General features: G+C 44.5%; 1 protein-coding gene across 5 annotated transcripts in view; it reads left to right on the top strand.

The window, feature by feature from the left end:
• The first annotated feature begins 5,656 nt into the window (after positions 1-5,656).
• Positions 5,657-23,060, top strand: part of ARHGAP17 (Rho GTPase activating protein 17) — a 94,832-nt gene continuing 77,428 nt past the window's right edge. For 3 of the 5 annotated variants that reach the window (XR_010661634.1, XM_065924525.1, XM_065924524.1), the window contains exon 1: positions 5,657-5,831. Coding sequence is in view for 4 of the 5 variants with exons in the window: in XM_065924525.1 (XP_065780597.1) it covers positions 5,779-5,831 (53 nt within the window). In the remaining variant the exon portion in view is untranslated. The remainder of the gene's footprint in view (positions 5,832-23,060) is intronic. The other 2 variants (XM_065924527.1, XM_065924523.1) reach the window with 1 other exon arrangement.

Below are 23,060 nucleotides of genomic sequence, written 5' to 3'. Positions count from 1 at the left end.
GCAGCATTCACTTTCTCCTGACGTGCTTGTGCCGATGTTAATTTTCCTTCGAGGTTATCTGCTTTTTCCATCCATTCTGCGGCTACCACCTTCAGGTTAGCTAGTGCATGGCATCCTCCTTTACTTGTTCTCACGACAGAGAAAGCTGTCTCAAAGCGTCATCTCTCTGCGTTGGGAGGATATTCACTTGTTCCTTCTACGACTCTATCTGCAAACTGGCTTGTTGATTTGCACTTTCCATTGCATTAGAAGACAGAAGGAACTTTTCCTCCAATGCGGTGACTTTCATTCTTAGTTTAGCTGCTCTATCCTCTGCAGTCAAAGCCTCGCAGTTATGAGACGCTTCTGCTTCTACAGCCCATTATGCACTCTCTCCTGCTCCTGCTTTAAGCGTAGATCTTTGTTGTGTAAATGTTGAAACTCTGTCTGGAGGGTATGGTTTTCCATTTGTGTATGTTTTAGTACCAGTATGGCTTCATTTCTCTCCTGTCGAAACATGTCTTCTCTTGCATCGATGTCACATTTAAAAAACGACTTATTTCCCGTTTTGCCTCATTCTGTTTAACAGATGCTCAAAAGGAAGTGCCTTCTCCTCCACTGTAAAATATTTCAATTCTTTCTCTTTCCACATCACAGACAGCTGCATATTTGTCTCTTGCAAAGCTTGATTTTTTGTTTCCTTTCCCCAGATGTTTCTACTATTTTTTCCTTTTCCTCTTCCAGTTGACACATCTCTGATTCAATGCTGACTGCTATCTCCTTCAGGTTGATTAATGCCTGCTTCAAAAGTTCATTTTCACTCACTTTATTAGTGAAATTTTCACTTAAACAAAGTAATTTATCACTTTTTGCCTGGATTAAAAGTTCTCCTTTTCCTTAAGTAAGTTTTTTAAGTCATCTTGTTTGTCCTGTAGCTGCTTCATTTCTGAATCCACTTGTTCATGTCACTTTCTTTCTAGTTCTGAACTGTCTGTGATGGAATTGGACAATCTCTGATTATCTTCCTGGAGGGTTCTGATGGTTGCATCTTTTTCCTCCATTAATTTTCTTAACTCTCCTATCTCTTCTTTGAGCATTTTGGAAGAGTCACTCAATTCATCAGGTTTAACTGCCGTAAGAGAGGCTGCTGACTTGGAGCTAAGTGATTCTTCAGAAGGCTGTGGTAAAATTAGGTCAGACACTCCAAAGAGAAAGCCTTTGGCACTGCCAAGCTGCTCTAGGCTGAGATTAATTTGTGCTATGTGCTGCTCCAAGTTCTTGAGTTGGATTTTATTCCTTTCATCATTTTGATCAGGTCAGTACAGTTCATCTCTAGTTTAGAATTATTAACCTTGTCAATTGAAACTGGTGCCTGAAATTGTTGAAGTTCTTTCTGAAGACTGGTTGACCCACGCTGCATATTCTGTACCATGGCCATCATGTGCTCTTTCCATTCTTCTAGCATCTTCACCTGCTGTCTTAATTTATCATGTTCCCATAGAAGCTCCTCATATGGATCCACATGAACGTCTCTCACCTACCACCATTGCTGGACGTTTGCACTGTTGTCAGTAAAGTCTGACATTCCTGAGTCAAAGCATCAATTTCAATGTCTTTTTCTTGAACCATGTGGGATGAATTCTGGATCATTACTCTAAACATATCCTGAAACCACTCTTTTCAAATCTGGTGAGAGTTTTGTGGTGGCATCTTTGAGTTTCACGAGGTCAGCTTCTTTGGCAACAATTATATCTATCATTTTGAAATTTTCTCTTGTAAGATGTCTATTTTCCCTAGTCTTCTCATTTAAAACAGCTAACATTTGTTCTCTTTCCAAAGCATATGCTTGCAATTGATGAATCTCTTCATTACCTTGGCCACTGGAAGAAGTTGAAGATACTTTCATACGAAGAAACTGTATCTCCAAATCTTTTTGCCAGATGAGCTGAGTTAGTTTACCATTCTGACCATGGGACAGCTGATCAGTCTGTTCAGTTAAAAGAGTACTCTTTTCAGTTAGAAGTTTAATCTCCAATTTTTGCTATTTCTTGTAATAATCTTTCAGTTTTGGCTTTAGATCAGTCATGCTTTTCACTTCCGTTTTCTATGTGAAGACTCTGAACTTCTGTAACTTGAAAAATGTCACAGTGTTCTACTGGCATGTACTGGGATTCTTCAGGCAACTGGGTTTTGATTTGTTCTGTTGCATTTTGCAAATTCCTGATTTCCTCCCCTTGGGCCGAAAAGAGCTAATTGTGCTTAATATTCATTTGCTCGCATTGGTATCTGAGATCTATTTCTTTTGATGAGATTTAATTTCAAGATTATCTTCAACTGTGCTCCATGCAGAGTCCTCAGATTCTATTTCTGGAACAATTTTAGGGTTAATCATTGTTGTGGTTTGACTGTGTTCTTCCCTCAGTCATTCCAATTTTTCTTTCAGATGATTATTTTCTTCTCTCATGGATGCAAGACTTTTGGCTTTTTCCACTATGGTTTACTGTAAATCTTCCATTTTTCTTAAGGCTTGAGTACACTGATTTAACTCCTGAAGCTGTGAAGTTTTTCAATAAAAATGGCTTTCTCCCTTGTGTTATTTCAACTTCTTCTGCTCGTCTAAACTAGATGACAAAATTTCTTCGGTTTCTTTGTGGTCAGCAATCATCTGCTCAACAGTCTCTCTTGACTGAGTTTAACCAAACCCTCACACTCCAGCTATTAGGCAGAGCTGTCTGCGTTCTCTGTACTTGACGGTTCTTTAATAGCTTGCTCCGACTTCCTCCTTTCTTCCAAGAGCCTCTGTTCTGCCTGACACAATTCTGCTTCTAACTGTCCTTTTTGCATTTTTAAATGAATTAACTTTTCTTTTTGCCCATCCAACTCTTTAGTAATGTTCATTTTATCACCTTCAAGTTGACAAACTCTCTTTTTTTACGTTTTAGATCTTGTTTTAGTTTATTGATGATGTTGTCTCCTTCATTTTTTTTGGATTGCTGATCTTTCATCAAAACCACACATGTTGTCGTTTTTTGTTTCTGCCTGTCCAGCTCTCCTAACTCAGTAATTTCTTTTTAGCAGTGTTCTCATTGAGTTTTCCTTCTTTGATTTCCAAGTCATATCTTAAATGATGTACTTCTGAATCCAAGATCGTGTGTCCTATAGTTGAACCTTTAGTGGGTTCATATTCATTGCTCAATCTGACAAGTGATAGTTGAAGTTCTTCCTTTTCTCTATTTAATAATGAATTTTCTTTTTCCAAAACTTGGGCTCGTTTTTGAAGTTTCAGGTTCTCTTCAATGAGATTTTTATTCTGCTTCAAACTACTTAATCTCATCATTTCATTTTCGGCGTCCGACAGTGGCTGTTGTTGTCTGGATGCTCCTTTCAGGGATGTTCTCTGTGGAAGAACTTTTTCATTTTCTGTTACAGCATCACTATGCTTCTTAATAGAAGGTTTCAACTCACCTTTTTGAAATCTTTTATTCATTTCATTTACCTGGTCTTGATCTCTAACTAAAGCATCCATTTCTTTTCCTATAGAAGATAATTTTTTTTTAAGATATTTGACTCTAATCTCAAGTCCTCTGATTTTCTTGGTAGATGCTACTTTTTCAGCAGTTAGAACTTGAATAGCTTTTTGCATATCATGAATCATCTCCTCGTAGTCCTTTAATTGTTTTCGATGCCTGCCACTTATTTCTGCCAGTTTCTGCTGATGAATTTCCTGCAGTACTGCCATTTCAAGTTGATGGTCATCAATTTCCTTATTTCGATTCTCTTCAAGTTCCTTGATAGTATTTTGCAGTTTATAGATTTCCTTTAGATTAAAACTATCTGCTCCCTGTGCTGTGGAAGTTTGAGCAAAATGTCTCCAATGGCTGACATCAGCCTCAAGTCTTAAAACTTCATTTGACAATCTGTTTATTTCTTGTTGTGACCAAATTAGATCAGCGAAGTCCATATCATCATTCTGAAAAGCTAAAGCATGCTGATAGACATCATAACCCAGTGAAGAGGGTGCAGGAGTTAAGGATTGAAAGCTATCCTGAAGATTTACTGAGTGGGTGACTGACTGCAGCTTTAGCAACTCATCCTTCATTGCTGCCTGTCTTGCTGTCAGAAGTTTGATTTCTATGTCTTTCTGGTGTAACTGATGTCTGTAGCTAGCGGTTTGCAGCTTCAGCTGAAGCTCTGATGCTTCATACTTCTCTTCTAGATCGCTACAAAGAATTCGAAGCCTCTCAATCTCTGATTTTAAGACTGATTCAAAGTCCAAAACCTCCTCTCTTGCAGAGTCAGGGAGTTCTTCTACCTTTTCAGCTCCCTTCCTCAGCACATCTTTTGTGAAACTAGAAACATAGTCTGTTAAAGAGGCCACAGTACCACCCACTTGCCCCAGGGAATGGCCTAAGCTGAAGCCAAGGCCACCAAACCAGGACATTGTCCCAGGTCGTAGAACTGACCTGATCTGTTCTGCGAAAAGGATCCAGCGGAGTCGGACAGCCTCACTGCTGACCAGCTCGAGGTTAAGAAAAAAAATCAGTTTCTAGCCAACGTGGGCTGCGAAGGCCCCTTTACAGAACCCTCGGAGACCCAGGCGTGGCCTGCGACCTAACAAAGAACTTGTCTCCTGTGACGTGTCCCTGCTCGGGCGTCTGCTCATCCCCACAACTTCCCTGCGCTAGGGTTGGGCACTTTTCTGCTTCGTGATTTTCCCAGGGCCGGTAACACCTTGGTCCCCTGGACTGGCTACCATCACCGCAGCTCTGCGCCATCGGTGAGCGCAAGCTCATAGAAACCACACCTTGTCTCTGACTTTCTCTTTTTCTCTTCTTTATGATATGGAGTGACATTCAAGGTAGATTTAAATCAATAAAAGAGCAGCAGTACCACAGTGTGTGATAGTTGCTCAGTCATGCCTGACTCTCTGCAACCCCATGGACTGTAGCCTGCCAGGCTCCTCTGTTCATGGAATTCTCCAGGTAAGATTACTGGAGTGGGTTGCCATTTCCTTCTCCGTAATAGTATTCAAATAGGAATAAAATATATTTAATTGCATCTGACTTTTTAACCAAGTGGCATCTCACAACACACACTGGCCTGCAACTTGTTTCACGCAACTATTATTTTTTTTTCTTAAAAAAAAAAAATCAAGGTAAATGTACGTAGGGACACGGGTCCGCCTTAAGAGTCCAAGTTGGTGTATTTTGACAAACGTCTACACCCGCGCATAAGCTCGGCCCTGATAAAGACGTGAGCCTTTCCATCGGCCCAAAGCTCCTTTCCCGTTCCACTTCGCCTCCCGCGCCCCCCAGAGAGCCCTGCCCGGGGTCTAGTCCCGAGGGTGACTTGGCGGCTCTTGGGGTCTCCACTCTTTGTGTCTGCTTTGCCCACCGCGTGTTTGCGATCTAGTCTGGGAAGCGAGTTAAAGATGAATATCACCGGAGCAGGCGATCGCTGAGCGGAAGCACAAACACGCCGAGGTGCGGGTGGACCGCGGGGCCGCGGGGCCGCGGGCGGCCGCGCGTCGCCGGGCCCAGGGAACCCCCTGGAGGCGGGGGGACCACGCGGCCCCCGGAGGCCTGGCCGCGCGCCGCCCCGGGCCTGGCGCTCCTCGCCCGCCCCGACCCGGCCTGGCCGGCGGGCGGCGCCGCTGGAAGTGACGCGGCGAGGGCGGGGCCGCGGGCCTGGGGAGCAGTGCCGCCGCCGCCGCGCCTCGGCCGGGAAGCGATGTAGGAGCCGCCAGGCCGTCCCCCGTCCTGCCCGGCCCGAGCCCCGCGGGCCGCCGCCGCCGCCGCCATGAAGAAGCAGTTCAACCGCATGAAGCAGCTGGCCAACCAGACCGTGGGCAGGCGAGTGCGCCGCGCCGGGCCGCCGGGGGTCGCGCGGGCCGGGGGTCGCGGTCGAGGTTGGGTGGGGGGGGGCGGGCCGGCTTCTTCCGCGCGCCCGGCAGCTACGGGCCAGGCTGAGGCTCCGCCCGAGGCCGGCGGGGCCCAGGGTCGGGGTCTGCGCCACGCCGCGGCCTGGAGGCCGGCTCTGGGCCGCCGCCTGGCCCCCGGAGACCGGCCGGACGGACCGCGCCTCCCGCTCCCACCCCTCGGGGTCCCCACTGCCCTGCGGAGCATCGCCCTCCTGGGACTGGACCTGCCCTTCGTCTTTCCCTCCCCCGGGATCGGGCAGCCCCGGGCCGCCGCCTGGGGCTGCAACTCCGATCAGTGGTGTGTCCGAGGCTGCTGGGCTTGGGGGCGGCATTCTCAGCCTTTCCGTTTGGCCCCCCTGCTGCAAAACCTCACTGGCAAGTGCCTGGGGGCGAGGGGTAGCGGGCAGGCGAGCAGCAAGAAGCAAGGGTCACAAGCCCAGCGGATCTGCCTGGTGAGTTTCAGACCGCCCTTTGAGGGAGTTACGAGGTGGTGCTGTCTCTAGACCAGAGGCGAATATGAAACCGGACAGCTTGACATTTAAAAAAGCTTGGGGAAAAAAAAATTAGGAGAAAAGGATTCTGGAAACGCCTAGCGCCAGTTTAAAAATAAATATCATTTTAAGAGTCTTTCTCACTTTGGGTTTGGAAGCAAATCCTGCTCCCTGCTTCTTTAGGATTCCTTGACTGCTTGACAAGCCTTGATTCTGAAATGACAGGAGAGAGGGAGTTAGTAGAGGAACCGCCGTCGGGACAGGACTGGTCTGTGGTCTTGAGAGCTTCTGAAGAGGACTGTCATGTGATGTGTTACCTGGGGCAGATTTTTCACGGCCTATCCAGGGCAAGTTAGCTGTATGGTACCGGTTTTGCTGTTTATTCTGGGAAGAGAGATGAATGCCGGAATTTTTTTTCACTGCGTTGGCTGCTTTTTTGCAGCAGTTGAGTCAAAGGGGGAGTTTGGTTTGGCCAAAGCACGTGGGACACTTCTTTTTTCGTGTGTGTGTATGAAAATACTTTTACTTCCTCTTGAGTTTTCTAAATGTGCTCTTTACTGTTTCGTTTCCCTCAACTTTTTGCTTAGTTTTGTTGTTTAGGTCTTTTTGGTACCCCTCCCTGTTAGCTTGGTGTGCGTCTCTCCTTTTTCCAGAGTTAATTCCTGTCTAGGCTAAAGCCTAGATGTGCCTTGTTTTCTGTTATTTGTGGGGAAATGATAGAAATAACGTGGTGAGGAAGGTAGACAAAGTATTGTGGTGTTGGTGGTTGAGTCACTAAGTCATGTCGAATTTGCCATCTTGGACGGTAGCCTGCCAGGTTCCTCTGTCCATGGGATTTCCCAAGCCAGAATACTGGAGTGGGTTGCTATTTCCTTCTCTGGGGGAATCTTCCTGACCCAGGATTCAAACCCGTGTCTCCTGCATTGCAGGCAGTCTTCTTCATCACAGGTGAATTCTTCATGGCTAAGTCACCAGGACAGAGTATTGGCGATGGCTCATGTTTCAGTCAAGAATCTGGGAATGAATTACAAGATAATTCTGTGAATTTTCTACCCCTCTTAGTGTTCTCGGGAACTTGCATCAGGGAATCAATATTTAGTGAGTGTCAAGATGCATTTGTCAGAGAGTCATTTTGGTCTGTTTATAGACTATATCAAGCAAGTGATTTTTTTTTTTTTTTTAAACAAAGTTCTCAGGCTTTAAAGCTGCAAAGCTGATTCAGGGCAACTGTTCAGGGTGTCTTTGGCCCCTGCGTCCTCTGTCGCAGGTTCTCTTTTTATACTTTTAAATTCTAGCCATACTTGCCTACTTTCAGTTTTCAGTGGAGGCTATACTTCTCTTACATATTAGCCTCTACTTGGAACTATCAGAAAGGAATCTCTTTTACCACACCTGCCCTAGGTCACTTCCCACTTATTCCTCAGGTCTCCTTGGAAAAGTCTCCGCCTCTAAAAGACCTTCCCTGGGACAGAGTTTAGACGTCCCTCCTTGGCTCTTTCCTAATCCCACACAGCACCTGTTTTTCCATAATGTAATTGCTTCTTTACTTGCCAGCATTCTTCATTTAAGAATGATTACTCTTTCTTCTTTGATTCCCGGGATCTTCTGTGGTTCCTATCATTTGGCAGATCCTCAATAAACATGGTCAAATGAATGTAAATCCAGCTCTCACTAGATTGTTCAAGTGGTATAGGAAAACGAGAACTGGATAGACTGAGTGCAGTGATGTGACTCACTGTAATTCTGGCTCTGACCTTTGACTCTGTTTGAAAATCTTTATTGCCTGATGCAGTGTAAGCTGCAGCTATTACAGTGGTATTAAGGGTGTGGCAATTATGCACCTAAAGTCAAAAGTGTTTTTACTGGGGAACCTGTTACTTTACTGCTGTTGATTTCCTGTATATGTTTGTCTCCCCCCCCCCCCCCCCTTAAGTAATTGTCAAGGACTAGGGAGGAAAGATACAGGAGGCAGGAGAGAGCCTGAAATTGTTATTGGGCAGAAGCAGATGGTTGGTGGATATCAAAACCAGGCTTCTGGATGTACTGGGGTCAAAACAAAGGCTAAAACACACACTCTGGCTAATGAGTGAAGTTGTACATGTGAATGACTTGCCCACAGTGTGTACTGTCTGTAGTTCTGGGTGGTGTCTTTCGATGAAGTATTCTCTTTGCAGAATGAGGACCTTGTGAGTAACCCCACAGTGAGGTTCCGTGGGACCAACATGTGGGAGAGTTAGTAATGGCTGGAAGAAGTGAGTTCTCATGATGCAATTTGTTTGTGATGGGTGGATGAGTCTGTTTGAGAAGGTGGTTCGAATGAGGTGGTCTCCTGAGGTGGGTGTCACAAAGGAGACAAGGAGGATGGTTCTTTTGTGCCCCCTTGCCTTTTGTTGATTAATCTATTTAACAGTTGTTCGGCCCAAACTGTGTGTGAGTATGTGAGGTATTGGAGTCTATTTCTGCCTCCCTGTTTCTGCCCTGAAGGAGCTCAATAGATTTGTGGAAGAGATAGGCAAGCAAAGAAATAATTGTTACCCTGAGATATGCGCTTTCAGAGGGCTGGCTAATGCTGGTTCTTATTGGACAGAGGGAGGTAACGAAAAACAGAAGAAAGCTCGGACAAAGCCTTTTGGCTTTGTCTCCATCTTCAAGCACTTTCAGATTTCTTTTGTATTAATGAGGTCTCTCTTGGTAGTATGAAGACCCATTTCAAACTGCCATAAGTGAAGGTGGGAATTAATTGGCTTATATGTGACCAAAAAATATCCAAAAGGAGTCTGGTTTCAGGCTGGGCTGGATCCAGGGGTTCCACTCTCCCAATAAACTGTGTGTGTCCACAGGAGAACCCCCCCCCCGGCCCCCCCTTCCATCGTCCTCAGTTCCAGTCCTAGAAGGACAGAAAAACCTTTTCTCCCAGTCACTGTCTCCAAAGACCCAAAATTGACTCAGTGCTTCTGACTGGGTCCCCTGCTTCTCCCTGGAAATGGGTGTGGAGTCAACTCCCATCTAAACCTCAGGGACTGAGAGTGGAGGAGTGCTGGCTCCCCAAGGGAAACTGGGGTGCTGGTTAGGAAACAAGAAACATCATGTCAGGTCTTTTGTAGTCTAATTCCCTGGACAGAGGAGCCTGGCTGCAGTCCACGGGATCGCAGTGTCGGACTCGACTGAACACAGCCCAGCCCAGCTGCCGCAAGAAGCAGGCATTTTGTTCTTTGAAAATCCTTGGTGCAGATAATCCAGTGGACGCAGGTGGCGATTTGGAGGAGGGGATGCCCTACCAGTAGGAAAGTGTACACGGCATGAGGACCTCGAAGAAAGTTTAGTTATGAGGTTGGAGTGTCCAGGAGAAAAGGAATCTGAAGGAGTAACCAGGAGAGTTATGACCTAGGTGAGGCTCTGGGAGGGAGTGTCTCATTGGGTGTGGGTTCCTGCCTTGACTGAAGTACTCCCTGGAGGTTCAAAGCTTTTGAGATAAGCCAAGGTTACAAACTCAAATACCTGGAGGGGCCAGACAGGTAAAATAAATGAGTGACTGAGGACAGGTAAGGGTTGGGGGCGTGCCCCTCCCCGCCCCCCTCCTACCAAAAAGGGCACAGGAGAATATGGACCCAGAGAATATGGGCTCAACCTTTGCACCTTTCCAGAAAAGCCTGAAATCTGGACTTCAATGAAAGTTTTCAGTTCAGTTCAGTTCAGTTACTCAGTCGTGTCCGACTCTTTGAGACCCCATGAATCGCAGCACGCCAGGCCTCCCTGTCCATCACCATCTCCCGGAGTTTACTCAAACTCATATCCATCGAGTCGGTGATGCCATCCAGCCATCTCATCCTCTGTCGTCCCCTTTTTCTCCTGCCCCCAATCCCTCCCATCATCGGGGTCTTTTCTAATGAGTCAGCTCTTCGAATGAGGTGGCCACAGTACTGGAGTTTCAGCTTCAGTATCAGTCCTTCCAATGAACACCCAGGACTGATCTCCTTTAGGTGACATTTAATGCAAATGAGACAATCACTGTGATACTGGGGCAAACAAATCCATCAGTGGCCAGATTTGGCCTGTGGGTCACCAGCTGGCAGTTGCTTGTCTAGAAGGACCTCGGAGTTCAGGATCCCTATTATTATTTTTCTTATTTTTCCTGTACCTTACCCTGATATTATTGGAGAAGGCAATGGCAACCCACTCCAGTATCCTTGCCTGGAGAATCCCCATGGACAGAGGAGCCTGACAGACGACAGTCAGTTGGGTGGCAAAGAGTCAGACACGACCAAGCTTAGAACTAAGTACATAGCACAGTAGCAGACCACCTGGCTTGGTTCTCGCTACTGGCAATGATTGTTTCTATTTTAGAAAGAGGGAAATGACCTGCCAGGTTCATACAGCTACTAAGACGCTGAGGCATGACTTGGGTCCTGGGCTTCTGACTCTGGATCCCACGTTCTTCCCACTACACAATCTGGGCTGCCTCTTCACCAGGGAAGGATTAATGTTTATTAAATGTCTTTGGTGCTTATTAAGCTGCTGGGCCCAGTGCTTTGCATAAATTATCCCATCGCCCTCTTTCAGTAACTCTTAAGAGGTGGTGTTATTTGTTCCTGATATAATGATAAGGAAGCCAGAACTCAGAGAGGTCATCAAGCTAGTAAATGACATATTTAAACTCTGGATTCTAGTTCCAAAGCAGCTGTAAATCCTTACTTCGTGTGGGAACTCTTACGTTAAGAAACCTATAAGAGTCGTGAGTGATACTTTTGCTAAAATCCTTGAGGCTGAGAGCTGGATGTTGCTCTAGTTTAGTGGCTCTTACCAGGTATGGTTTTTCCCCCTGGGGGACATCTGGCGCGTCTGGAGACTTTTTTTTGATTGTCCTAACTTGGTTGGGGGAGGGGTAGGTGGTGTCCTGGGAGGCTGCTACATATGCTACAATGCCCCTGACCTGAGAGCCTCACAGCCCAGACTTATCTGATCCCAAATTCAAGACTGCTGAGACTGACAAAGCCTGTTCTAGTCCTTCCAGGATCCAGACATGTGAATTATCCAAACCAAGGCGCCAGTGTGTTCTCTTTGGCCTATTCAGTACTTTTTTTTTTTTACAATCATTGGCTCATATTTTTATCTGTTTTTTAAACTATATTTTATGTATTTATTTGGCTGCACCAGGTCTTAGTTGTGGCACTCTGGATCTTAGCTGCAGCATGCGGGATCTGGTTCCCCAACCAGGGATCGAACCCAGGCCTCCTGCGTTGGGAGCTCGGAGTCTTTGTTGTGCTATGCTTAGTCACTCAGTCGTGTCCGACTTTCTTCAAGGCCAGTCTCCTCTGTCCATGGGGATTTTCCAGGCAAAGAATACTGGAGTCTTCGTTGGCTCCTATTTAAAAATGAGAAGTTTTCACATGAAAACCTGGATTTCCGGTGGCATATAAAATCTCAGAAGACCTGGCAGTGCCTGCCACCCCTCCCAAGTACAGGAGGCAGGAACTGAGCTGAGCCGTCCTGTCTGGGTGGGGCACACGCCATCCAGTTCAGCCCAGTCCCTACCTGGCTTGTTTTAGTCTGTTATTTGGTTGGCCAAAAAGTTCGTTCTGGTTTTCCCTGAAGATGGCACAGAAAAATCCGAATGAACTTTTTGGCCACCCAAGTACAGTCTTTGCCGACCCTCCCTGAAGGTCACAGATATCTAATGACCCTCTCCCCCGCCCAGGTGGGCAGCGCTAAACTCTCAAGGTGAGTCAGCAGTACCCCTCTACCGGCACACCCAGAATAGCCCTCTGGAGCCACGCAGACTCCATCTTGTCTCTCTTCCATGAGACACCCCTTCCTTGCTCTTGTCGGCATCACATACTACATCCCTCACCTGCTCTGGGCTTCCCAGGTGACCCTGCTGGTAAAGAATCCGCCTGCAAATACCGGAGACATGGGAGACTTGGGTTTGAACCCTGGGTTGGCAAGATCCCCTGGAGGAGGGCATGGCAATGCCCTTGGGATTGCCTGAAGAATCCCGTGGACAGAAGAGCCTGCTAGGCTACAGTCCATGAGGTCTCAGAGTCAAACACAACTGAAGCGACTGAGGATGCACCCCCTACTCTGCCTTCTCATTTTACTCACATTGACTTTCTCTGAACAGTAATTCTGAGACAGAGGAGGCAGCTGTGCTCTGCTCCAATCCGAGTGGATTCCATCCAGCCTCCACTTAGAGCAGGCGTGGCAAGGAGTCTGGTACCTTTGCAGTTTCTTCTGAATCTGACCTTCTGTGGCCTTGTGATGTACTTTACATATATGTGAAATCCTAGGAGAGCAAACAGGGTATTTATAGGTGAGTGAAAACTCATTATTAACTGAGTTGGGGGGGAAAACCCCAAAGGATATGGTCACATAGCATCATTTTCACATACCATATAGTGTTTGTAATGCAGGAGACCCCAGTTTGATTCCTGGGTCGGGAAGATCTGCTGGAGAATGGATATGCTACCTGCTCCAGTTTTCTTAGGCTTCCCTTGTGGCTCAGCTGGTAAAGAATCCACCTGCAATGCAGGATACCTGGGTTCGATCCCTGGGTTGGGAGGATCCCCTGGAGAAGGGAAAGTCTACTCTCTCCAGTATTCTGGCCTGGAGAATTCCATGGACTGTATAGTCTATGGGGTTGCAAAGAGTCAGACACAAGTGAGCGACTTTCACTTCACTTTGTACCTGTGATTCGCAGTGTATACACGGCTAACCCCACCAGAGTCTGGTGTAGGGTCCCACACTCTGGCCTAGGGTCCTAGAGGCAGCCTGTGCTCTATGCATTCTTCTCAGACTGTGAATGGTTTTGCATATATTGTTCTATTTCTGTTTCTCACATATAGATAAATGCCATTATAATTAATCAAGTATAAATCCATGTAAAAATATTATTATTGCACTCCCGTCTGCTTTGTGTGTGTGTGTGTGTGTGTATTCTTAAATGTAGATAACAAAAGTATAATAGGCCCACAGTCCTTTATCCAAAACCTCTGGGATCAGACGGGCTTCAGAATTCAGAATTTTTCAGATTTTAAAGAAAAGTGCACATATGCTATTATTATTAGATATAATATCTCCAGTACGGTCTGGGGCAGTAGCCCATAATCATACATGTTAATATTTCTATAGCAAAGTATATGAATGTATTTCACACTAAATGGAATCCTTAAGATTATAAATAGCTTCATGTTAGCTTAGGTCAAGTTATGTTGTCAAATGAGTTGCAGAAAAAGTGTTTTTTTTTTTTTTTTTTTTTTTTTAATTTTAGAGTGATGGATAAGGGATTGTGGACCTGTAATGTTCCTGGTGAGAGAGTCTGAAATTTTGCTTTACATAATGTCTCCTATTTTCCAAAAAGTTGGGAACCACAATTAATACTCTGTAAGGAGGGAGTCACAAACTCAAATGCCAGGCAAGCAAAATTAGTAGGTGAAGTGGTAGACAGGTGTAAGGCATAGGGCATGGTGAGGACTATGAGGCATGGTGAGGCATGTTTATTTAAAGGGGACAGTTGGGACCTCCCTGGCAGTCCATGGTTAAGACTTGGCCTTCCAGTGCAGGGGGCTGCAGGTTTGATCCCTGGTCGGAGAACTAAGAACCCACACGCCTGATATTCAAAAAACTAAAGCATGAAACCGAAGCAATATTGTGACAGATTCAATAAAGACTTTAAAAATGGTCCATATCAAAAAAAGAATCTTAAAAAACAGGGATTTTTGCTCTCAGCTCCAGCACTTGTTGCCGTGGTGAAATGTGTGTACATTTTAGTTACATCTCCCCATTTTTAATAATATTTATTCCAGAGTGCAATTTCTTGGTGTTTAGATGTTCACAGCCAAAAAGAAAACATTAGTGTAGGCCCGAGAAAATATATCTTCAGGCTTTATCTGGTCTCATGCTGCCTGCTTTGACCTCTGGTTTTGGAGACTAACTCTTAAGGTATGAACGTTGGACAGTAGTGTTTTGATAATGAACTTAATTCACTTCTTCTTAAGATGGGGGACCAAACATTTGTTCTATCATCTTTCATTATACTTAACACACATGTGACAGATGTTTTGAGTATGAAATTCATAATAAAAATGAAACATTAAAAAGCCGATAGGCATTTTACTTTAGAATTGCCTTATTTTCCAGCCAGTGGGAAGTTTTCTTTTTCATCTATGACACTGAAACTCAGTCTTGGAAGTCATCTATCTTAGAAAAGGGAATGAAAGCCCTGTGTTAAAATAGGAGCCTCTTTTTAAGATAAAGGAGCTAAGGGAGGTTAGGTTATAATGCCTCTTAACTTTCCAGGGCCGTAGTGAGTTGAAGTGACATTGCCCACCTGCCCTGGATCGGGACAGGGACGTGCCCTTCATCCCTTCTCTTCTGAGGCCATTTCCCCCGGGTGATCTCAGCCCCATCACTGCCACCACACGACTGACGACTCTCAAGTTCATGAGTCTGGCCCTAGTATCTCTTTGTCCCTAGACTGAACGTCTCCACTTTAAGTGTCCTGCTAACCTTGAACTCATGAACTTCATTCCCAGATTGATCTCCTTTCCTTGAATTCCCTAGTCTCCAGGTCGACAAACTTTGGCCCGCAGGCCAAATCCTGCCCACCACCTGCTTTGTAAAAAAAAATAAAATAGCCATGCGCTGATGCAGCAGAGCTAAGTGGTTTTAACGGCGATCGTCCGGCCCACAGAGCCTATGCCGTTTACCATCTGTTCCCTTTAGAGAGTTTGCTGACTCTTGCCCTAGTGTGTGGAATGCCTCCACACCTACCCAGTCGCCCGTCAGGCCCGCCCTCCCCCTCCAACCCCCCCTTTATCACATCCAGGCTGTCACCGCCATCTGGCAGTTCTGCCTCCTGAGTATCTTTTGACTTGGTCTCTGCCCCTCGATGACCATTCTTCCAATGACCTTAGTTCAAGCTTTCATTTTTTTTTTTCACCTGGACCCACAGTGACCTTCCAGCTGCCTCTGCTGACTTGAGCTGGTCCTTATCCCTTCTGAGGAACATCTAGCTTTCCCCTTACTTTTGACATGGCCTGTTGCTGTTTTAATGATCTTAGCCATTCCCCTCTAAATTATTATTATTTTTTTCCTGATGAATTCTCTGGAGTTTTGAATACATGCATTTGTAGGAAATCAGTATTTTTGTGGTCAGTGTACTGCAAATTGGGGGTTCCCTGGTGGCTCAGTGGTAAAGAATCCACCTGTCAAGCAGGAAATGCAGGTTCTATCCCTGGGGTCTGGAAGACCCCCTAGAGAAGGGCGTGGGAACCCACTCAGTATTCTTGCCTGGGAAATCCCATGGACAGAGGAGCCTGGCGGGCTGCGCTCCATGGGGTTGCAAGAGTTGGACACAGCTGAGCGACTGAGCAGGCAGGCATGTACTGCAAATTGCCTGCTAATGTGACAGTGCGTCATTCCGTTTGCAGGACATTTACAGCAAGTATGTCCCCCAGCAATGCCCATCACCATGCAAGACATGATGAGTGCCCTGTCTCACCATCACCCTCGTAGCCCTAGACATCTTATTTTTTTTTAAGTAATTGTTTCTGGATGTGCTGGGTCTTTGTTGCTGCACGCAGGCTTTCTCTAGCTGTGGTGCGTAGGAGCTACTCTTCATTGAGGTTTGTGGGCTTCTCACTGTTGTGGCTTCTTTAATTGCAGAGCACAGGCTTTAGGTGCATGGGCTTAGTTGCTCCTTGGCATGTGGGATTTTCCCAGACCTGGAATCAAAGTCGTGTCCCCGGCCTTGGCAGGTGGAGTCCTAACCACTGGACCACTGGGGAAGTCCAGATGTTGTCTTTCTTTAAATTCATTACTTATTTTGCTTTTTTCCACTTAAGCTGAAATGACCACTGTCACTATATTTGTGTTTCCTTATACGTTCAAGTTTTCTGTATGTCATTTGTGTATTTAATTGCCATGGAGTTAATGTTCAATTGTCAGTTTCACTGTTCAGTTACCAATTCGACCCAACCAACGTGTATTTTGCGTGTGTGCTGAGTTGCTTCAGTCGTGTCCGACTCTGTGACTCTGTGGACTGAAGCCTGCCAGGCTCCTCTGTCTGTAGGATTCTCCAGGCAAGAATACTAGAGTGGTTTGCCATGTCCTCCTCCAGATGATCTTCCCGACCCAGGGATTGAACTTGTGTCTCCTGCAGTGGAAGACGGATTCTTTACCACTGTGCCACTTGGGAATATCCAATGTATATTGAGAACCTGTCAAATGCTAGGGGCTAGGGTTAAAAATATAACTGATGCCTAGGAACTTGAGTAGGAAAACACACACAAATACAGCCAAATGCATCTATTCTAGTGGATCTTAGGTGTTAGTAAGTAAATATTAATACCATATCTTGATTTTGAATAGGTAGAGCCTATTTGTAGCAAATGATATGAAAACATATTCAGTTCTCCTCAGTGCTCTGGGTTGTAAGATCTGCTTCCTGTGTCTTGATATTTCACAGCTTGTTGTTTGCATAGGCTTCTTCCTTCTAATTAGTCTTAAGATGTTTCTCTTCCCCTCCTTTCCCTCAATTCTTTTTTAGGTATCTTCCTTATCAATAGTCTAATCTAGTAGTCAATTTGATCTCTCTTTTAATGTTTCATCAGCATTTCTTCTATGGTTTCTCAGTGTTCTTCCACATGGGTTAGCCAAGTTTTTGCCTCCTAGAGTTTAAATCATAAATTGTAGACTAAGTAAACAAATGCTGAAATAAATGCAAATATTTAAATATATAAATGTTCAGAACTACACGGAAATTCTTGTAGGCAACTACCTGTTACCTGTCAGCATGAACATTTACACATCTACCAGCTTGGATTTCACATGGTCATTGGATACTTTCAGATGCATTGCCTGGAGTGGCCACTTGAACCCATGCCCAGCTGTACCTTGGGGAAATACACCAGAGCATTTCTGCTTCACTAGCTGTGGTGAATGCTAGGCTGGATGGAGCAGGGGCTCAGGCTTGGGGTCTCTGAAATGCACTGAGGTGAAGCTTTTCTGACATGTGATACTTTAGCAGTCTTGGTAACAGGCAGGAAGAGATGACAGGTGATTAAGAATTCCAAGAGAGAAGAAAAGTTCATAGCAGAAAACCTAAAACCCTGAAAAAATATATTCTTTACTTAGTATTTTTTTTTTGTCTATAAATTGGAAAAAGACAATGATATCTGACTCTTAAACAGTGGTAAAACTCTACCCAGCTCTTATTTTCAAATTAGCTAATGAGAGGTTGTGTGTAGATCCGCATGATTTCAAGTCCAGAATGACTGTGGTATTTCAATTCACAAGTCTCTGGATGCATTTCCATCTAGTAGGAGAAGTAAATTGGTCCTTCAAAGCTTTAAGAAGCCTTAAACCCAGTATACTCAAATTTCTTCACCTCGTGTAAATGGATGACCATCTACCCCTTTATAGACAGTTGTGCTGTACACGGAAAGTCTATTGAGGCATAATTTCCACAGGGTAGCTTTTAGTTTCTTTACTTTCCATTATACTTGTTCATCCTCTCTTATAACCTTTTAACTGCTCTCACTGCTTTTGCATTTCTGGACACGCTAGGATTAATCATCATCCCCAGACAGCCCCAGTATGGCAGAACTCAGACACATGATCCCCCATGACCACTAACACCCAACTTTTTGGAGTCAGGTAGTATTGACTGGCTTTTGTTCTCCTCTGTGGAAGACCGTCATTAGAAAGACTTCTGTTCCAGCTTTGGGGACCATTGCAGTGGATCTGGGGAGCCCTTACATGCAGAAGGTTGAGAAAATTAAATCAGTTTTCTTTAGGAAGACAATTCTGGCAGCAGGTGGAGGAAGGGAAAGAGGAGAAGGTGAAAGGAGACTAGCTAGGAAGCTCTGGAATAGACTGAGAGACGTGGCGGTGGCCAGAGCTAAGACAAGGGCCCTGGCAATTGACTTGAAAACACATTTAACAGCATGATGTTTGAGGTGAAGGCAAGAGGTGTACGGTTAGATGTTACTTACGGAAGTAGATAATACCATGATACTTGGCTTTTCCAGTGTTTTATAATGCTTCTCTCTTTTTAAAAACATATCATTCATATATCTACTTTTTCGATTACACTTTCTCTCCCACTGACTTATGGTTTTAGTGTGCCTGTATGTGTGTGCACACCAGTACCACACTGTTTTACTAACTGTTGATCTGTAGCATGTTTTGAATCTGGTACACATGGTTTCCATGAGCTCTTCTTTTTCAGGTATTCTTTCCTGTATCTGTCTAAAAATGAATTTTGGTATCACTTTTCTAGTTCCTAGAAAAATTCATTTAGGATTTGATTGATATGGAGCTCACTCACTTATCCAAACAATATTTATTGGGTGCCTGCTCTGGGCTAGGTCCTGAGGAGACAGAAATAACTAAAACCCAGGAATTATAGTCTAGGAAACCTGTGAGCTAGACCTGGGGAGAACTGATATCTTTACACCGTGAGCATGGCACATCTCTTTATAGACCCGAAGCTTTTATGTGCTTCCTAAATATTTTGTTGCAATAGTTATTTTTGAGAATAGCGCCTAATTAGTGTAATTGGTAAGCATGGTTCATATTGATGTTTGCATATAGTTTACAACTTCTCTGCTACAGTTGATAATTTTGTTACTTCTTTGACTTTTCTGTGTATATAATATTCTCTGTGTTTGTTTCTATTTCTTTTGGTATTATTTTAATGATTTCTTTTTCTTTCCTTATTTAGTTAGGTAGACTCCCCAAAATAATGTTTAGCCGTATAATTGTTTATAGCAGTATTGTATAAAAGGCATGTGATTGCACCCCTAATGGGCATCCCAGAAACATGATAAGGAATGCTTAAATCCTGCTAAAATGCAGATGTCCTCACCCAAATGCTTTCCAGTGGAAATCAGCAAGCATTTCCCTCCACCCTTCTCTCTCTGTTTTCTGGCCACACCACTTGGCATGTGGGCTCTTGGTTCCCCAACCAAGGATCAGACTTTGGCCCCCTGCATTGGAAGCGTGGAGTCTTAATCACTGGACCACCAGGGAAGTCCTTCTGTTCTTTTCTTTTAGTCTCACATCTTTTAATATGTATGATGAGCCTTTATTCTGTGTCTCAGTCATAAGATTGGCAGGTGATCTTATGCTGAACTTGTAGAAGTTCACCTATATGGAGAAAACAATTGCAATGCACGTAGGCTGAAGAAGGACTTGGAAGAGAAAGTTGAGAAATAGAGGAGGTTTTCTTTTCTTTTTATTTCTTTTAATTGGAAGATAATTGCTTTACAGTGTTGTGTTGGTTTCTGCCATGCATCAGCATGAATCTGCCGTAGGTATACGTGTTTCTGTCCCTCTGGAACCTCCCTCCCAGCCCGCACCCCATTCTGCCCCTCTGGTTGTCTCAGAGGACCAGGCTGAGCTCCCTGTGTTATTCAGCAACATCCCACTAGCTCTCTCTTTTACATATGGTGATGTATGTATTTCAATGCTACTCTCTCAATTTGTCCCATCCTCTCCTGCCCCCACTGGGTCCATAAGTCTGTTCTCTATGTCTGTTTAAATATGTCTGTGTCTCTATTCCTGCCCTGCAAATCGGTTCATCAGGATGATTTTTCTAGATTCCATATATATGCATCAATATTTGATATTTTTCTCTTTCTAACTTATTTCACTCTGTATAACAGGCTCTAGGTTCATCCACCTCAGTGGAATTGACTCAAATTCTTTCTTTTTCAGGCTGAGTAATATTCCATCGCACATAGGTACCACAGCTTCTTTATCCATTCATCTGTTGACAGACATCTAGGTTGCTTCCATGTCCTGGCTCTTGTAAATACTGCTGCAGTGAACACACTGGGGTACATGTGTCTTTTTCAATTATGGTTTTCTCAGTATATGCCCAATAGTGGGATGGCTGGGTCGTATGGTAGTTTTTTATTACTAGTTTTTAAAGAAATGTCCATTCTGTTCTCCGTAGTGGCTGTATCAGTTTATATTCCCACCAGTAGTGCAAAAGGGTTCCCTTTGATGAGAGGAGTTTAAATGGAGCATATGTGATGATATATTCATAGAACTTGTCAAGTGGTCAATAGGTCACAGATCAATGGACTTAATTGTAGTCTTTGAATCTTAGGATAGTGTTTAGGAACAGAAACCTTGCTAACCCACAGATTTTGATGAATGTTTTAACAATCCTCTCCCCAGAAAAAAATCTCCACAAATACACACTTGTATATAATTTCATGGACTTCACAGGCATCTTCAAGCCTATGGACAAGAACCCCAGGATTAAACGAAACCCATCTCTACAGTCTGCAGCTCAGAAAGCCTACTGGTTATCAGAGAGATGCTGGGCTGCATTTTCTGGACTGTGAACTGGCCTTAATGTACAGATGGGTCCCTCACACATCTGTCTGTGTATATTGTTCTGCTGGTCTCCAAAAGATACACTTGAGGTCTCTCTGAGAGCCCTCCCCTGCCAAAAGCAGAATTCTGGTTCTCTAACTGATGAAATTTGATGAGCACATCAAATTACTTCCCCTTGATATAAATCAGCTTGTTGGGCAGTTTGTTAATTTAGTTGTTTTTAAAACTTTTAGATGAGGGCATGAGAAAGCTGACATTGCTTTCGGCAGTTGGGGTATGGTAAAAGGCTTCAGCAATACATGAACCGTGAACTTCCAGATGTTCAAGCTGGTTTTAGAAAAGGCAGAGGAACCAGAGATCAAATTGCCAACATCCGCTGGATCACTGAAAAAGCAAGAGAGTTCCAGAAAAACATCTAATTCTGCTTTATTAGCTATGCCAAAGCCTTTGACTGTGTGGGTCACAATAAACTGTGGAAAATTCTGAAAGAGATGGGGATACCAGACCATCTTACCTGCCTCTTGAGAAACCTGTATGCAGGTCAGGAAGCAACAGTTAGAACTGGACATGGAACAACGGACTGGTTCCAAATAGGACAAGGAATACATCAAGGCTGTATATTGTCACCCTGCTTATTTAACTTACATGCAGAGTACATCATGAGAAATGCTGGGCTATAAGAAGCACAAGCTGGAATCAGGATTGCTGGGAGAAATATCAATAAACTCAGATATGCAGATGACACCACCCTTATGGCAGAAAGGAAAGAGGAACTAAAAAGCCTCTTGATGGAAGTGAAAGAGGAGAGTGAAAAAGTTGGCTTAAAGTTCAACATTCAGAAAATGAAGATCATGGCATCTGGTCCCATCACTTTATGGGAAATAGATGGGGAAACAGTGGAAACAGTGTCAGACTATTTTTGGGGGCTCCAAAATCACTGCAGATCGTGATTGCAGCCATGAATTTAAAAGATGCTTACTCCTTGGAAGGAAAGTTATGACCAACCTAGACAGCATATTAAAAAGCAGAGACATGACTTTGCCAACAAAGGTTCATCTAGTCAAGGCTATGGTTTTTCCAGTGGTCATGTATGGATGTGAGAGTTGAACTGTGAAGAAAGCTGAGCACCGAAGAATTGATGCTTTTGAACTGTGGTGTTGGAGAAGACTCTTGAGAGTCTCTTGGACTGCAAGGAGATCCAACCAGTTCATTCTAAAGGAGATCAGTCCTGGGTGTTCATTGGAAGGACTATGCTGAAGCTGAAACTTCAATACTTTGGCCACCTCATGCGAAGAGTTGACTCATTAGAAAAGACCCTGATGCTGGGAGGGATTGGGGGCAGGAGGAGAAGGGGATGACAGAGGATGAGATGACTGGATGGCATCACCGACTCGATGGACATGAGTTTGGGTAAACTCCGGGAGTTGGTGATGGACATGGAGGCCTGGAATGCTGCGATTCATGGGGTCGCAAAGAGTCGGACATGACTGAGCGACTGAACTGAACTGAACAGGTGAATCTGAGATCCTGACTGTGCTGTTCACGAGCTCACTCTCTCTCTGATCTTGGCCGAATCGGCCTCCCTGCTGTGTTTCCACACTTGTCCGCCAGAGAACAAGCCTGGGTATGTTTAGGAAGTTGGCAGGTGATAAGGAGACATTATAATACAGTAAGGAAATGGTCTGAGACAGCAAGTTAGTATTGGGGAAAAGAGTCAGGTGAGATTTCATCTCACCACTACATGCCAAGATAAATTCCAAATGGATTAAGAGTTTCGTGTAAAAAATAAAACCATAAAATAAATAGAAGGAAATATGGAAAGTACTTCATGCTCTGCGTTACAAATGCAGAGAATGAACAATAAAAGATAGCCTTTAGATTTAGCCTCATAGCTAAAATTCTGTCTGTCATAGATCATAATTAAAAATATGGTGAATGATTAACTGTAAAAAATCAAGAGCAGCCACAACAGAGGGTTAATATCCTTAACATATAAAGCTTTCTTACCAATATAATTTTAGAGAATTCTACTGGGGCTTCCTTGGTGACTCAGGCAGTAAAGAATCCACCTGCAATGCAGGAGACTAGTATTGGATTCCTGGGTCAGGAAGTTCCGCTGGAGAAGGGAATGGCTACCCACTCCAGTATTCTTGCCTGGAGAATCCCATGGACAGAGGAGCCTGGCGGGCCACAGCCCATGGGGTCACAAAGAGTCGGACACGACTGAGTGACTAAGACTTTCACTGCCATAAGCAAATACCATGAGCAGAAAGTCACAGAGGGAGTACAGATGAGCTGCCAATGTGTGAGACGCTCCAAAATTC

This window comes from Muntiacus reevesi, chromosome 2 (assembly GCF_963930625.1).
Source record: "Muntiacus reevesi chromosome 2, mMunRee1.1, whole genome shotgun sequence".
Lineage (NCBI taxonomy): Eukaryota > Metazoa > Chordata > Mammalia > Artiodactyla > Cervidae > Muntiacus > Muntiacus reevesi.
The sequence above is the reverse complement of the archived record's forward strand: the minus strand, read 5'-3'. Positions and strand labels throughout refer to the sequence as shown.